The sequence below is a fragment of the Myxocyprinus asiaticus genome, chromosome 15 (genome assembly GCF_019703515.2).
Source record: "Myxocyprinus asiaticus isolate MX2 ecotype Aquarium Trade chromosome 15, UBuf_Myxa_2, whole genome shotgun sequence".
Lineage (NCBI taxonomy): Eukaryota > Metazoa > Chordata > Actinopteri > Cypriniformes > Catostomidae > Myxocyprinus > Myxocyprinus asiaticus.
This window is the reverse complement of record NC_059358.1, coordinates 7741301-7759733: the sequence shown is the minus strand read 5'-3', so window position 1 is coordinate 7759733 and position 18433 is coordinate 7741301. Positions and strand designations below refer to the sequence as shown.

At 41.5% G+C, this 18433-nt stretch overlaps 1 protein-coding gene across 10 annotated transcripts in view; it reads right to left on the bottom strand.

The window, feature by feature from the left end:
• Window positions 1-18433, bottom strand: part of rims2a (regulating synaptic membrane exocytosis 2a) — a 229782-nt gene that overhangs the window by 41289 nt on the left and 170060 nt on the right. For 9 of the 10 annotated variants that reach the window (XM_051719122.1, XM_051719129.1, XM_051719130.1 and 6 more), the window contains one exon: window positions 17915-18081. In XM_051719122.1, coding sequence (XP_051575082.1) covers window positions 17915-18081 — 167 coding nt within the window. Of the gene's footprint in view, window positions 1-11794; window positions 11825-17914; window positions 18082-18433 lie in introns of those variants that run through there. The other variant, XM_051719126.1, reaches the window with a different exon arrangement.

Here is an 18433-nt window from a genome sequence, read left to right as displayed (position 1 = left end):
GAGCATTGGCGAGTGGATTTTGCATGCCACTCCCCCGGACATACGGGTATAAAAGGAGCTGGTATGCAACCACTCATGACAGATAGGGAACCACTATTGATGACGCCTGTTACAGTAAATGCATTTCTCATTATGCGTTCTGTTAACATATAGTTTATAGTCTGAAAACTGTGCAGAGTAAGACGTGTTAATTTATTGTATGCATGGAATAACCGGATGACCTCCAACCTACCTATGACCTACTGTACAAATCGCTATACCAAAATTCGCAGTATACAACTAGAACACACTTCACTAAAAACCGCATGCCATAATCCAATGTGATCTACTTGCCACACAGCAAGAGTCAGTTACTTCTAAGCAGGCCTAACACTTTTTTTTTTTTTACATTTTCCACACTGATTTTCAGGGGAAATGTGGAATTCAGTTGAATGAAAGTTACGTTACGTTGAGGTTTATTTTCAAGTTCACTTGTTCAACAGTGAAATGCATGCTGCTCTATATTCCATTCAGGCAGGTCTTTTCTTTTTTTTTTTTTTTTTTTGTGTGACAAAAATGAAGACACATAAATAGACTGAATTAGCCAGTCATATGATTGTGAGCAGAGCAAGAAACAAAGAGACAAATTACTTCCTGGGCAATGGCTACTAATTAAATCTTAATGATTATAAATGTGTTTAAATGATATACTGTATGTGCAGCCGAAGAGAGGTCTGCTCTTCTTCATCAAAGCAATTGTTGCCAAAAGTTCAAGAGAAACATGTGACAGAAATCACTGAACTTTGACAAAATGTTCTTCAATTACTACAATTGGCCTTTTCAAAATGCAGCCTTGTCATACAGCCCATTCTGCTTCAATAGACATTCTACATCAAGCTGTCTATGATCCAGTAATCTCAGATCCTGAAACATTTGGACTGATATATCATGCGAGGCAATCAAGGATTTGGACCGATTAGAAAGAAAACCCACAAATGAGATCTCTTAAGTATCTCAGAGTAAAAAGATGAAATGGAGAGCAAGAGAGATTTTCTGAGATTTCAGATTGCTCTCCAGAGATTCAGAAGCAGTGATCTCAACAATGTCTCAAACTGTGCTCAGGTTTGATACCAAAAGTCAGATCTCAATATGAACTTAAACATTTCTAATCAAATTCTTCCTAATGATCTGAGCTATGCTATCCACAATAATTAAAAAGCTTTACTCTTACTGTCCTGTATGCCAACAATTGTCTCTCCAAGACAATTATTTCTCTCCTTAGTTTCATTTATCTGAAACTAATTATTCTAAATCTAATTATTTAGAAGTCACTTGGAATATGCCTAAAAATAAATTCATTATTTTTTATTTATTTATACTATTTAAATAAAATCATAAAAATACGATAAAATACTCTATTCAGAATCATCAATATTAAAAACAAAAATGGCTGTCCACACACTGAATAATGATTCAGATCAAAGATCTAGCAAACATATAGTATTATTATTATTTTCCAGTTGCATGGTGAAAAGAAAGCGCAAAATTCAGTGAATTAAAAGCGAGACCAGCACAAGCAGACGTTTCAGCACATGGTGTCATGGCAAGATAAAAACAATTAGGAAATCTATTGAAAATGTCTTGGTTACTTTCGTAACCTCCGTTCCCTGATGGAGGGAATGAGACGTTGTGTCGATGTAGTGCACTAGGGGTCACTCTTGGGAGCCCCAAACACCTCTGCTTTTGGGTCACTCTGCTCGCAACCACTCATTCAGGTTTTGTGCTGAGGAGCCGAGACAAAGTCCCGGCCATTTCAGCGGGTAGTTCAGTGTTGTGTGAGGGACACAATGTCTCGTTCCCTCCACCAGGGAACAGAGGTTACGAAAGTAACCAAGACGTTCCCTATCTGTTACTCACTTGACGTTGTGTCGATGTAGGGTTCCCTATGAAAAATGCCACAACTAGTTGAACTGTGTTATGTGGACTGGCGGTGCGAGATGGGCAGACCGCTGTGTGCCTCGTAGCCAGCACACCAGGCCATCACCCAATGCTCCTACGAGCGTCGCACGGTCCCCAGCACCTCGGGGACAGGACGACTGCCCAAAGATGGGGACAGGCTACCCCAGCCGTGGCCTCTTCTCTTCTTTTTCTCCCAAAAAAAATATTTATTTTTTGATCGACTGAGGGCCATAAGTGTCCACGTCGGGGGGTGTCCCTCCCAAGGGGAAGACACCACGGAGACCACACCCTGCCCGAAGGAAGGATAGTGAGTGGAAATATGTCACATGGTCTCACCGAGCTGAGTCGGCAGTGCTGCATGTGGAGAAGTCCCCGTGGTAGGTCATACCCAAAGGGGACGAGCTCTACAAACACGGAGACCAGTGGCAGAGGGGACTCTGCCCAAGGAAGATGCGGGTTTGCCAGCAAGGAAACCGTCTCGTGGAAGATGCATCACACGGGGTTACTGACAGGTAACCAGTGCATGTGGAGCACCTACCCTTGCACAGGGTCTGTGCAAGTAGGCACACTGGGGGGAACGCATACTTGCATAGCACCGGGGGCCAGCTGTGTGCCAGTGCATCTGAACTAAGGGGAGCCTCGGTCAGGGTGTACCATAGCGGCCAGTGGGAGGATTCCCGGGAAGTGAACAAGTCTACCGTTGCTTGCCCGAATCGACTCCAAATCAGCTGGACCACCTGGGGGTGGAGTCTCCACTCTTCCCTGAGTGTGACCTGTCATGACAGCACGTCCGCAACGGTTTTGAGGTCGCCCGGGATGTGAGTGGCTCGCAACGACTTGAGACGCTGCTGACTCCAGACAAGGAGACGGTGGGTGAGTTGCGACATGCGACGGGAGCGCAGGCTGCCTTGGTGGTTGATGTACACTACCGTTGCCATATTGTCCATCTGGACCAACACGTACTTGCCCTGGATCAATGGCCGAAGCCTCCGCAGGGTGAGCAATACTGCCAGCAACTTGAGGCAGTTGATGTGCCAACGCAGTCACGGGCCAGTCCAAGAGCCGGTGGCTGCGTGCCCATTGCATACAGTGCCCCAGCCTGTCTTGGAGGTGTCTGTCATGACATAGGCCTGGAGACCTGCTCTAGGGGAACTCCTGCCCGTAGAAATGCCAGGTCCAACCAAGTGCTGAAGAGGTGGTGACAGATCGGCTTGATACCATGCGATGTGTCCCGTGGCGCCATGCCCATCTCGGGACTCCAGTCTGAAGCCAGTGCTGAAGCGGTCTCATATGCATCAACCCAAGCGGTGTGGCCGTGGCCGAGGATACCATATGCCCCAGGAGCCTCTGAAACTGTTTCAGTGGGACCGCCTTTCTCCACCTGAACGATTTCAGGCAGTTCAGAACCAAAAGCATGCGCTCGCTCGTGAGGCGCACCATCATCGAGACTGAGTCTAACTCCAATCCGAGAAAAGAGATGCTCTGAACTGGGGAGAGCTTGCTCTTTTCCCAGTTGACCTGAAGCCCCAGCCAGCTGAGATGCCTGAGCACCAGGTCCCTGTGCGCACATAACAGATCCCAAGAGTGAGCTAGGATTAGCCAGTCATCGAGATAGTTGAGGATGCGGATGCCCACTTCCCTTAGCGGGGCAAGGGCCGCCTCTGCGAATTTCGTGAAGACGCAAGGCGACAGGGACAGAGCGAAGGGGCCTCGTGGCAGGGCGGAGCCTGAGGCGCCACGTTGGGGGGGCTCGAGCCCCGAACCCGTGGCCGTGCTGAGTCTGGGGACATCGAAGCACTTACCTGGCTCCGGATACCCACTATAGGACTGGTCAGGGACGGGGGAGGAGGGAAATCGTCCCCGCAGTCCGTCAGAACCGGCCTGGCGTGGGTGTGTTTGTGCCACAGCTAGGCGTGCAGAGGCGGAGGGGCCGCCCCCGGAGTGCAATACCTGCCATAAAGGAACAGTGGCCGGCGGTCGTGATAACGACGGCCGTGAGCACCGGATATGTGACCCAGGGAATTAGGAAACCGCTCTTTTGTTGAAAATTTGGGTACCGCAGCCCCTTGGGCATGTGGCGAAATCAAAGAAAAAGGGAACAAAAGATTCTCCTCCCGGCCCTCCACCGGGGGATGGAGTGGTCTGTTCACCACCTTCACTGCAGCGGGTCTCCACGTCCTTGGGTCGCCCATCTCAGGGGCGCTTCGAAGTCTTTCTCGGGTTCTTGGTGGCGGGTCATGAGACAGGAGGTGTCTGCTTCCTGCGGGTGGCTCCAAGCTGGGGCCGGGCTGCGGGGGGACGCCCTTGATGATGAGCAGACAGGGTGCAGGGTCTTGGTCTGCACTGGGGCAAGATGTGCTGAATAGCCTCCGTCTGCTGTTTCACCGCTGAGAACTGCTGGGCAAAGTCCTCGAAGGTGTCGCCGATTGGCCAACCTGGGAGATGGGGGCGTCAAGGAATCGTACCTTGTCAGCCTCCCAGACCGCGCCGTGACCTTCGTTGCCCGGAGAGCGAGGTTGGTCGCCGAACGCAGCTCCTGCATCAATCCTGGGTCAGAACTACCCTCGTGCAGATCTTTTAGCGCCTTGGCTTGGTGTACTTGCAGGAGAGCCATGGCATGCAGGGTGGAGGTGGCCTGTTCAGCGGCACCGTAGGCCTTAGCCGCGAGAGACAACGTAAGCCCACAGGCCCTGGATGGGAGTCTGTGGACATAGGTGCACCGCAACCGCCTTATCCACCTGGGGGATCACTGATTATCCCCTGGCAGCCCCACCATCGAGGGTAGTGATAGCAGGGGAGCTGAAAGATCGGGTCCGGGCAGTGAAAGGTGCCCGCCACAACCTTGTCAGCTCGTCATGCACCTCCAGGAAGAAAGGGACCTGGGCGGGGCAGGGCACGGCCGTGAGCAGCGCTCTGGGCCCAGGAACCAATCATCGAGCCACGAGGGTTCAGTGGAGAATGGAGGATTCCTCTCCAGCCCGACGCTCACAGCCACCTGGGCAAACATGGTCGTCAGCTCCGCGTCGGCCTGTGACCGGGCAACCATAACCGAAGGTGGGATCCCAGCCGAGTCCTCAGCATCAGACTGAGCGGTCTCATCCCAGAACTCAACCGGGGCAAACAAGCGTGCTGGGGAATGGGAGGTCCGTGGGGGGTTTCCCGGCAGAGCTGCTCCCATTGAGGTCCCCAAATCGCCCCCAGCGCTAACCGACGCGGCCTCATACCCGTAGGTAGAAGGACTGAGGCAGGGAGCCGCTGGGGTGGCTTTCCCTCTTACGAAAGAAAGCCGTGACCGCAACGCTGCCAGAGTCATGTTCTCACAGTGAGGACATGACCCATCCACGAACACTGTCTCCGCGTGGGCAGCATCCAAACATGTAAGGCAGCTATCGTGGCCATCGGAAGCGGAGAGGTAATGACCGCAACCAGGAAATATACACAAATGGAAAGGCAACTTTAAAAAGACGCTCCTGTAAGTGCCACTCTTTTAGAGGAAAATATACTCTTTTAGTCTGCCGAAGCGCCCAGGGGCGTTCTCTGCACTCCACCAGTGCAGAGGGGGAGAAGCCGTTGAAATGCGCCGTAAATCCAGCAATTTGTAGGTGAATGGATCGGTGGAGGAATTCAGCTCAGTGAAATACAACCACTCGGCTACGAAGAGAAAATCTGAATGAGTGGTTGCGAGCCAGCTCCTTTCATACCCGTATGTCCGGGGGAGTGGCATGCAAATTCCACTCGCCAATTCCCATTGGCCTTTTCTCAAAGATCAGAGGTGTTTGGGGCTCCCAGGAGTGACCCCTAGTGTCACTGCATCGACACAACATCGAGTGAGTGACAGATAGGGAACTTCAATTAAAAACTAAAAACAGATATGGCATCCTAACAGTAGAATGACACAGGTGGTGGCTTGAAGTGAGATCAGGCCACTGATCCTTTTATTTGTCCGTAGACAAAAAAAAAAAAAAAAAGACTTTAATCCTCAGATCGAAGCATGTGTAATGAACATGCCACTGTGATTGACATTCAGCCTGCTAAACTCACAACACCATACAGAGGTGTGTGTTAATAAAATACACAGTCTGGCTTGGAGACAAATGGGGAAGATAACTGCTTCTCCATAGATTCGTTTAAAACCTTTCTTTTTTTTATAAATCCATTCAAAATGTAAGAAACGGGTTGGAAGAATCTGGACTTTTATGTGAATGACTCCTAGAATGAGATGTGTTCTTTGTCTTTTTAAACTAGTCTTTCCTAATAATTGTCAAGGGTTGCAACATTCTTATTGAAGATTGTTTGGGACAATTGAGAGAAATAAAAATTCTTTGAACTGCCTGGTACTACAGTAGGAGCTATTTCTTCAAAAGAATGTGTTTGCCACAACTATACGTTCAAGCCATTAAGATGTACTAGTATTTGCAAAACCAGCTGCAAGACACAGATTTCCTGTGGCACAAACTGTATTTTAGAGCTGCTGGTTTCTGCTGAGACACTGAGACCACTGTCAACCTGATAACAACATCAGCGCTTCTCATTTCACTTAGAAGGTCACATAGGCGACAGTCTCAGAGATACCAGGAATATGCGCCACTGACAGACACCAGATCATCATTGCTACTTCCAAGTGGACATCTCTCTACCAAAGGCCAAAGTATCCATCAAAATCTCTTGCTGGTCAGTCACTACAGTAGGTCTTGGCAGATAAGACAATCTCCCTAGCAAATACTTGGACTGTTTCAGTGTCTCTCCAGGGCTGTTTTTGCTCACCCACTGCTGAACAGAGTGTCCTCTCTATGCAGATTTTGCTAAGTGCATTTTTCATCTAGGCCACGATGTTCCTTTAGAACAAAACAAAACCTTCACACAATCTTTTGTGTGCACTCGTCGGCTGTGCCATGGCTCGAGTCCATTTTCCCATTTTAGAACCCTGTAACAGCTCAAATTTGGACCGTTGAAGCGCTACAACTGGAATAAGCATAAAAAATCCACTCTTGATGAAACAATGCACTTTTTCTTTTAATTGACAGCCTTATTTTCCAAAATGAAAATGGATTTAGGCTAAGCTAAGCACAGAGTAACATAAGTTCACACAAAAATGGAGATACGAAAGGCAGAAAAAGGAGTCTCAGTCACCATTCCCTTTCAGTATATGGACAAAAGCTGCCATGAAAGTGAATGGTGACTGAAACTTACATACTGCCAAACATATCCTTTTGTGCTCTACAGAAGATAGAAAGTCATACAGGCTGTAAATCATAACAGCATTTTCCTTTTCGTGTACATAACGTACATTGATGAAAGAGGTGCAAAAGATACAATGACAAAATGACAGAGGAATGTGCTCGTCATTAGTGTCGTCTAATTTATATAGAGGAGGTGAAGCAGAAAATCTGTTTCTATGGAAACAGCACCCTGGATCCTTGCTGATTCAGTTTAATTGTGAGTAAAAATTATTATGGCCAATTTAGGACACTGAATTCAATCATGGCATGAAATTCAACTATCACCACTATTAATGCTCTTTTCATGACAAATACTGAAGGGCTCTGATGGCCTAAATAAACCACTTACAATATCACCTGAGCTGAGTGCAAATACAATATTTTATACAATGTATAAGTTATTTTTAGAAATCGTGAATCAAGGTGGAAATTTGATGGAAGGGAGGTGTTGACATATTTCGTCTTGCTTTATAAAAAGAGTATATTTTACAGCCAGCCTGCTGTTATCGTAAAATAAACCCAAATCCAAAGCAGATCCCACTTCTTACATGACTGCTTATCAAATAGATAAATAAAAGGACATGAGATACTGATCTGAGTTGAAATTATGTTTTTATGTGAGAATAAAGAGATCATGACATGAAAGATTTGAAACTATCTAAGCATAGTATAGAACAACGATAAATTAGCTGTAATCATACAACAATATTTGTACCACAGAATGACGCAGCTGACCAGGTAGTGTTTGAATAGTCTGTGTTGCTTCCTGAACACAGCTGTCACCCCCCCCAATAAAAAAAAAAAAGTTGACACATATTCAGGTACTTGTGAGACAGGTATTGGTGAGATTGTTGTTGAATGCAAACATATTACGTTTGTATATTTTGTGTATTGTTTATTTTTATGCTTATTGGAATATCGCACCAATAGCTTAGCAACATGTTAACATGAAACTCTAATAAAATCAATTGCAAATCAAGTCTGCTGTGTGCTTTGCATGAGGAGTGTTGTTGGCACGGAGTTACTGTCTATGGGGAACGTTTCAAATCAGTCACTACAAGGTTCCATGTCAGTTGCCTTTGTAAGCAGCAGAAAGTAAGGTAGCTCAGTAGGCTTTGGAACAGAGCCATTATGTTCTCTGCTGTGCTTCAGTGAGGACTGACCTTTAAATGAAATGCGACACAGCGCTAAATCTGCTTTAGGCAATGCTAATGAAATTTAGTTTCATCATCAACTTACAGTTCAGATCAGAAAAGGAACATGCTGAAAGAGTCAGAAGTGAGAACAGCAATTATTTTATCTCTTGCTGCACTTACTTTAAAGGAAACTGCCTAAAACATCATGTACATGAGAAATTAGTCTCAAAAAGCTAATTCCAACTCTCTCTACACTTATGAAAATAGGATGTTAATGATTTGACACAGAGCAGAGTCACGATCACCATATGATTACATTATCAGCTTCTTGAGTTGCACATTAGTGATGGTGATAGTTATCCCTAGTGCGACCTTAGGGACATTTTTGTCTTTTTCATTTTTGTTTTATCGATCATTTTGGCTGTGTTAATGCCAAAAGCAAACATTTTGCCAAAGGTGTGTATTTTTGGAGGAATTTTGATATTTCAACCTCAGTTCCTATAATACATCTATAATACACTGTGTACACAAAATAGTTACATTCAGGACCTTAAGGACAAAAATGTCCCCATTGAAACCCATTAAAACTGCAATAATGATCCCAGATTCATTCAGCTTTAATTTTGAAGCCCTAGCTTCAAAATAAAAAAATGTAATATTTTCCACCAGATGGCGCCATTTTTCTCATGTTTAGCCTATGGAGCAAATACATGCTTTTTTCCTATTTTCTGTTTGCTGTATTATAGAGCACTGCAGGCCAACTGAATAAATGATGCTGCTAAAATTGTGTGGGTGTGTTGGTATGGATGTCAGAGTGTGTTTTGTATGTGTGTGTGTAAAAAAACAACAGTGGCATTATGTAAACAAACTGGCATTTAAAGGGTTAAATGAATGAATTAATATTTGGTAGTTATGATCAGGACTGATTTTGTTTAAAAAATCAGTGAAAGTGGAAAATAATATTAATATATAATATTTTTTGGCATTTTTTTGACGTGGACATTTTTGTCTAAGGTCCTGAGTGTGAGTTATTTATTTTTTTTTAATTCCCTTTGCATTTTGTATATGGAAAATAAATATTTCTTTGTGTTTTTTTTATTTTTATTTTATTTTTTTATTTTTTTCATAAAAAAAACAACAGTGGCATTACATAGACAAACTGGCATTTAAAGGAATAAATCCTGAAAATTAATGAATATTTGGTAGTTATAATCAGGACTGATGTTGGTTAAAAAAAAGTGGAAAATAATATTAATATATAATATTATTTTGGCAGTTTTTTGTCCTCGAAGGACCTCTGAGTAACTTTTTTTTAATGACACACAAGGGTTAAAGAGTTGCATGTAAAAGATGCTGAAGATAAAGCATTAAACTTTTGACATTAATTAAATTTAATGAATCTAATCTGACATTAAAAGTGGTTTAATTCTGTTTCAGGGTGATTTCAAATCCAGCTGCAATTTTTAACAAACATAAAGTCAATTACATTCTTCACTGTAAAAAATGAAAAGATTCGGAGCTGTCCCAACTGGTGGAACCTTTTGAAGAATTTCTAACTTTTGCCCTTTCAAAATGTTTTTGGGAACTTTTTGCAGAACTAACCAAATGTGACCCAAATATTCCTGCAAGAAAGACTGTCAATGAGCCTGTTTATATGCACACAATATGCTGATAACTTCCAAAAATCAGCTTATTAAAAAAATCGACAAAGAAATAAAACCTTGTTTGCATGAGATTTGAAATTAACTTTGCTTTTGGCATGAAACCGTGATGAGGCATGCACACAACAAGCCGGTATAGGTGTTTGCATAATTGGGGAAATGGGCAAAAATCTACCTGTGTTGATCAGTTTAATCTAGCATAATCGGATGTTAAGGAGAAGACTGTTTCGCAGCTCTCAATGTTGCACTGCTTGGTTTTCATTAAACTATAATGTGTTTGTTTAGGTATCATATGATACATATGGTATTGAATCCTGAGCATCGTATATATATACTGTACATACCTGCATATACTGTATACAGTATATACTGTTCCTTGAGTAAACTCCAAAAACTGCCTAAACTACTGAAGCACCAAATGTCAACCGAGAGTGAAACACCCAAGAGTTGAAATTGTCTGACTATTAATAAAAACAATGTAATTAAAAAGCGTCAATGAAACTCACATGGTTTGGTGATCAATCAGAAACCTCAACGAATCTCACATGGTTTGGTGATCAATCAGAAACCTCAATGAGTCTATGTGCCTTTTATGGTCATATGAGTTAACCTCTTTATGGCTTTATTTTTTTTCTTATTCCTGCCAGCTATTTTCATATGTGCATTTTAGTCATGAGATTGCATAACTAGCCCACAAAAAGCTGCCACCAGAACATATGCCTCTTACATATTATGCAAGTCATCTAATGAGCAAAGCCATGCCAATGGCTCACATTGTCAATGTAATCGCCACTGACATCACTTCCTGTTTTTCAAACCACGTATTTGCTAATTCAAAACGCATTGGAAAACACGGATTAAGAGAAAGAAGTGATTGAATCGTCACATGACAGTATGACAGTGAAAAAGCAAACACTTTTTGTCTATTCAGCTGAACCTGTTCACTGTAAACAATCTGTGTCCAACCATTCGCATGTTCATTTAGTGCTGGGTAATATGATCAACAATATGCTTCAATGGTCTGTGTACGCTTCCAGCCACTTATTAACAAAGAAAATCACGTTCTTATCACCCTCATCACAAAACCGATCAGAGTCTATATGCATCGCTTGGAGGCTGAGATGACAAAAGTAGTATCAACATTGTGAGATAGATACGGATGGTGAGATAAATGGATGGGTGAATCTCAGTGGAACCTGTTAATAACATGGCCATCATATTTTATATATCATGTTTTTGTGCAAAAACAAATGTGTGTGAATGGAGGCCTTTACTAGGGTAAAGGGAGTATTAGAAAGTCTGGGGACACTGAGATTAAGACTTTAACATTTCATGTAGTATTCTTGATAAAAGCCCAATAGAGCCCTCAAACTGTAAGTGTTGAATTATATAATCACACAAACAGCAACACAGTAATATGAAAAGACATTAAACATACAGAGATTTATAAGGAAGAGAGAATTTGCACAGGACTCTATGCATTTATCTTGAGCTAAATACCATGGCGTACCATGTAGTGTATCCATACACTCATTCCATTGGTCTTGCACTGACAGGTCTTCATTAATTTTCCAATATTCATGTAAACATGGCCAGCAAGTTAGCTATTTATTTCTGGATTTTTCCAGCAAATTCTGAGAACTATTTCTTCCAAAAAGCAACCAAGGAATACAATATTATTTGGGCTGTTATTAAAGAAGGTATCCTTGACTCAGTTACCCAATTCCTAAACCAAGTGTAATTTTTTTGTTTATGTAGCATGTTTCTACATTGCACACATTTCTACATTTTACTCCTATGGTATAAGATACAGCTGGTTGCCATGGCAACTGAATTTTACCTGAGGTCCATCTCTGAGACCGTCCTCTGGGCCACGCCCTCTTCGGACTCCTCCTCCTCCTGTCTGTCTACACTATCTGTGCGTCTCCTCACCTTTCCTGCCCTCCCACCACCTCTTTTCCCCTCTCTCTTCTCCTCTAACTGTCCTTCTTCCTGCTCTTCCTGTAATGCCTCCCCAACAAACTCCTCCCCCTCCCTGGAGAGACTCCGCCCCTGCATTGCTTTGCTGCGGGCGTGGCCAGCAGAAGTAGAAGCAGATGATGGAAGTAGCATGCAGAACAGAAACAGAATAAAGTGAAAACAGTGTTAAAGATGAATACATAAAAATATAGGAATGAAAGCACAACAAAATAATGCAATGCAAACAGTACAAACCAGACAGAAGCCAGACAGTACACAGGCAGAACAGAACAGAACAAAAATGTGTTTCAAACCAGGCAGAACAAAAATATAAACTACACAAGCATATAATATGGAATTTATGTGCTTGCTTGTGATGATTTACCAGCATTTCAGTAAAAAGGAACCATACATGTTCGCAGGTGCAGAGTGAGTGTATTCAACGTATTCTTTATGGGAGCTGAGTGGCAGGTTTGCACAAGGATATTTACAGCAAAGTAAGTGGTAAGAGCGTCAACAAGTTTGGATCAATGCTGGGTGGCAGCCAATCACTATGGAGTGAAGGAAAGCCAAGGTTGTCACGCCTGTCATAACATTTTCTAAATCTGTTGCTGATGATGCTGGAGTTTCTGGTGGATTCAGCTTAAATCACATTGTTACATATTACTATATTTAATTTAGATTTCAAATGCATTTTGCATGCTAACATTGTGGCTAGGGTCAGGGGCTGGTTTATGATGTTCGGGGCCCAAGCAACAGTCTGACCGGGGGCCCCTTTTGCCGTTGGAGTTCCTCCTTGAGCGTTTCACCGTCCGACTAGAGTGGGGCAATATGGTTTCAAAAATGACATATCGATATTTTTCAGCCTGATAAAGATATTTGATATACATCTTGATAATTGTGCATTTGCTCAGAAATGACATGAAGGTGCTTTTAAATAATAATTTTTAATTCATCCTAACAGTTATTATAGCCAAGAAGATTCAAAATGTTTAATGAAACAAAAATTTTGTTAATGATAATGAAGGCATGTTTTCCATAGTTTTTCACTAAATGAACACAAAGAAGAATTATATTTAATTTATAATATAATAAATATTATTTATATGCACCAATACAACAATAAAGTAACAAAAGAAAATGCAATACACTATACACCTACATATATTTTTCCAAAATACTTTTTGTGAATGAACAGGGTGTGCAGAAACTCACTTTTGTTTTGGAATCCAGCTGAATATTAATCATTATTATCCAGTCAAGTATATTATTATAACATGACAATCAATTACTAGTATTATTCTAAGGATTATTTTATACAATAGTAATATATTTGTGTCATATTGACTTCACCTTCACCTGGAGCTTTTATTTTGGCAGAATACTGAAAGTGCACTGCAGTGTGACAGTTTGATCGTTTAGTTTAATCTCTGGCCCTTTGAAAATCCACTAAATGCATATTAAGAGCATAGCGACAAAGTACGTGTACAATGAGTCTTATTTACTTTGCTATTGCGAAACCTTGTGCGCTCAAACTTTAGTGCATGTCCATGGACGTGCTTTCAGAGTCAAGGTACTGTTCCCTCTGTGCTGCAGTCACGCGGCCATGCTTAAGTTCCGCGAAACCACAACTTAATGTACTGCACACTATTAAGAGAGTGCCGATCACTTAAAACGCAAGATATTATTCTGTTGTGCCCCGATAGTTTTTTGAATATCTGGATATTTGACTCCAAGAATACAAGTTTTGAAAGTGGTGAGCTTTTGACTCAGAAACACTGAATTCAGTATTTTTCAGAGATTTAGAACACCTGCTGCTTAAACTAGATAGCCGGTGGTTAGTGAATAAGACACAGGTTTTTCTGAATTTTAGTGAAATCACCCCTTAGTGGTTTGTTATTACAAAGTAGAAAATAAGAAATTAGGCCTACATATTTGGTGTACTGGAGTTTTAGCAATTACTGTAATTTTAATCTTAACATGAATATTAATAGTAATTAAAATATGCAATTATATCAAAATGTCATATGGGTTTAATGAAAAGGTGACTATTTTTTACCCCCTGTTTGTTTTAATTTATAATATACTTGTAAAACACTAAACATAAAAATTAAGACAAAGAAGTTTCATGGAAATGTACGTTTTGTTTAGAAGTTGCAGGCTGCAAGTTAATGGAATTGAAACTTTGAAAGAATTTCAAAAGCAGATTATTTGATTAAGTGATTATTGAATGAGCTATCACTTTGCTGTATGACATACCACAGTAACTAATAAAATAATAATTGAAAAAAAATTTTTTTTTGGACATTGCTACTGGCTAGGCTGTGGCTGCAACAGCACAAGTGTATAAAATGGATATTTTGAGAATTTGGAAATTACTTTAGCTGGTTTTTATTTCAAGCTTTTCCCAAATGTAATTAAGCAATAATGAAACATTTTCAAACACATTCCAAAGCGGCAGATTTCATCCATGCCAGTGGAAGAGTAGGGTTAGGGAACTATCTTCAAGTCACCTAAACAGAACACACAGAGTTCAGAGATTTACGGGGGAGTGGCGACCGCATTTTACAACCAAATTTACTCCTGAAAAGGTTCAGGTAATGCCAAACGAATTTTCATTAAATCTGCATAGTGTGAACAGAACCAAATCCTATAACTAGTTCAGATAATGCAGTTGAAGTACAAGAATATTTAGGTATGCAACCTAAATATTACAATGTAACCACCACTCTCTTCTCCAGTTGCAATGCAAGGACTGGGGGGCAATAATACTGTGTGTCTCCAAACGTTATCGTCAGGTTTCATCAAATACAGCAAACACCAAACAGGTTAAACTGTTGGCAAATGTTTCTCGTTTACAACCGCGAGATTCCAAAATGTTGCTGTGGTTATCACTGTCAATCATTGTGAGTTAAAAAACTGGGGGAATTCACATACAGGTGCATCTCAATAAATTAGAATGTCGTGGAAAAGTTCATTTATTTCAATAATTCAACTGAAATTGTGAAACTCGTGTATTAAATAAATTCAATGCACACAGACTGAAGTAGTTTAAGTCTTTGGTTCTTTTAATTGTGATGATTTTGGCTCACATTTAACAAAAACCCACCAATTCACTATCTCAAAAAATTAGAATATGGTGACATGCCAATCAGCTAATCAACGCAAAGGTTTCCTGAGCCTTCAAAATGGTCTCTCAGTTTGGTTCACTAGGATACACAATCATGGGGAAGACTGCTGATCTGACAGTTGTCCAGAAGACAATCATTGACACCCTTCACAAGGAGGGTAAGCCACAAACATTCATTGCCAAAGAAGCTGGCTGTGCACAGAGTGCTGTATCCAAGCATGTTAACAGAAAGTTGAGTGGAAGGAAAAAGTGTGGAAGAAAAAGATCGATTCAAGAATTTGGGTGAACTTCACAAGGAATGGACTGAGGCTGGGGTCAAGGCATCAAGAGCCACCACACACAGACGTGTCAAGGAATTTGGTTACAGTTGTCATATTCCTCTTGTTAAGCCACTCCTGAACCACAGACAACGTCAGAGGCGTCTTACCTGGGCTAAGGAGAAGAAGAACTGGACTGCTGCCCAGTGGTCCGAAGTCCTCTTTTCAGATGAGAGCAAGTTTTGTATTTCATTTGGAAACCAAGGTCCTAGAGTCTGGAGGAAGGGTGGAGAAGCTTATAGCCCAAGTTGCTTGAAGTCCAGTGTTAAGTTTCCACAGTCTGTGATGATTTGGGGTGCAATGTCATCTGCTGGTGTTGGTCCATTGTGTTTTTTGAAAACCAAAGTCACTGCACCCGTTTACCAAGAAATTTTGGAGCTTCCTTCTGCTGACCAGCTTTTTAAAGATGCTGATTTCATTTTCCAGCAGGATTTGGCACCTGCCCACACTGCCAAAAGCACCAAAAGTTGGTTAAATGACCATGGTGTTGGTGTGCTTGACTGGCCAGCAAACTCACCAGACCTGAACCCCATAGAGAATCTATGGGGTATTGTCAAGAGGAAAATGAGAAACAAGAGACCAAAAAATGCAGATGAGCTGAAGGCCACTGTCAAAGAAACCTGGGCTTCCATACCACCTCAGCAGTGCCACAAACTGATCACCTCCATGCCACGCCGAATTGAGGCAGTAATTAAAGCAAAAGGAGCCCCTACCAAGTATTGAGTACATATACAGTAAATGAACATGCTTTCCAGAAGGCCAACAATTCACTAAAAATGTTTTTTTTTATTGGTCTTATGATGTATTCTAATTTTTTTGAGATAGTGAATTGGTGGGTTTTTGTTAAATGTGAGCCAAAATCATCACAATTAAAAGAACCAAAGACTTAAACTACTTCAGTCTGTGTGCATTGAATTTATTTAATACACGAGTTTCACAATTTGAGTTGAATTACTGAAATAAATGAACTTTTCCACGACATTCTAATTTATTGAGATGCACCTGTATAAGAGGTCACTGTACTATAAAAACATCCTGTAAGTTTCAGAACTCAAAACTTTCTCATTAGTCTAAAAACAGCTTATATTCAAGCCAATCTGCCAAAACGACAGGATGTGGAATGTGCCACTTTATTACGTAATAGTGTGGCTAAACACCGCCTCCGCAGAAGAAGATCTAGATGCTTCTACATCACTGCCTGTTTAGCCCCGCCCACCGATTCATGCATGTAGTAGGTAAATAACGAGAGAGGCAAACGCAGGTCTATGCAGAAACCAAACTATACAGATGGCTCCGAAGACAACAAGACGCTGTGCATTGCCAAGTTGTGGAAAAACACAGTCTTTGCATTGCCTTCCTTCTGATCCCAACATTAGGAAAGAGTGGATGAACTTTATTTTTAATGAAGTTCCAGACCACGTCAGTAAGACCTTGGTCATTTGTTCACTTCATTTTACTGTGGATTCATTTACAAACAAGGCACAATTCGACACAGGATTTTCAGAAAGATTGAAACTAAAAGACGATGCTGTGCCGACTACATTGGATCCGACAGTAATGTCGCACCACACAAGTGTGAGTAACTGTTTTTATTACGTGGTCACTATTGCTTTGTCTGTTATTACAGATAATTTGATATGTACTATTTATGCATTTTTAACCTAAATCACAGCAGCGTCCATCTATGAAGGATGTAGGATTTTTAAATATGCAAAACTGTGAGCCAATCATATCAGTGGGCGTTTACTTCCGAGTCTGCAATCTGCCACGCCTATTCAAACGGTGTGTTACAATGAGGGGGGTCAAAACAGGACAGAAAATAGCCTATTACTTCTAAATTATGATGTTTTTCGATGTAAAAATCCTGATAACATTATAACCTCAGAGAACAGTACAAAATAAATTTAAAAAGGCAGTTTATGACCCCTTTTAAAGAAAACAAGGGACAAGTAATAAACATTTTTGTGGTAATCAGTATTAAGTAACAAATGCTGTTTTGTTATTGTTTACTCATTAAAAACCTTTTACTCCTAAAGAAATTAATTGCAATTTTGAAACCTATGTATTTAATCGTGATGACTTACATGAGATGAAGACTCCAGTCACATCAGTAATCTTATAAAAGCTGTAATCTTCTAAACAGAGAGGGTCCCATCATGTGGGCTGCCATGTTGAAATCACATTACCAGGCATATTCTACTTACGTAATCTTAGTAACCACCCTGCTATTGGACATTTTCACTCATGGATTAAATGAATCATGGCTGACTGTGAATTGTGAATTTCTGCAATGGCATAAGTAACTGAAAACTACTGCGTTTGAATGATGCTGTATCCATGCCTCTAGGTGTCAGTGTAAGTCCAACACGATATGAACAAAAACTGACTGAGTTCACCATCAACTGAGCTTAACTTGTATTTAACCCAGGACATTCCTTTAATGCACTCCCAAAAAGACTGCAGAGTGAACTCGATAAAGGGACTGACCTATACCACACAGGTTTGACAATGATCCTTAACTGAGCATTTCTGACTTAAGAAAAGGCTGTCTCACCTGATCTTGTGGCTGCCTCGTGGCCGTTCTGATTGGACAGAGATGTAGCTCATGCTGCTGAATCGAGATGCACTACTAGTTCTCGACACAGCAGACATGTCACTGACATCACTGTCCGAAGATTTGGCCGAGAGGTTTTCTCCCCGCTGGGGATCCCTGCCGGAACGCTTTAGAACAGAAAACACACTTCTGTTAGATTCTAATGTACAACAAAACACTTTATATCAAACATTGAAAAAACAGTCACACAGGGGTTGAAGTGTGTAACATTTTTATTTATTTTTTTATGTTAAAATGCTTCTATTCCAGTTTAATGCGCAGAGACAACTAAGGCCACATCCATACTAAACCATGTAAGTTTAAAACAGCCGTCTTCAGTGTCGTTTTCCAAAGGAAGTCACCGTTTTTGGTGGAGAAAAAACTCCATTATAGTGTGGATGAGAGGCATAAACGTAGCAAAGTCAATGTGTTTTTCACCAAAACTTGTTAGTGTGGACGTGGCCAAAGAAAGCCATTTGT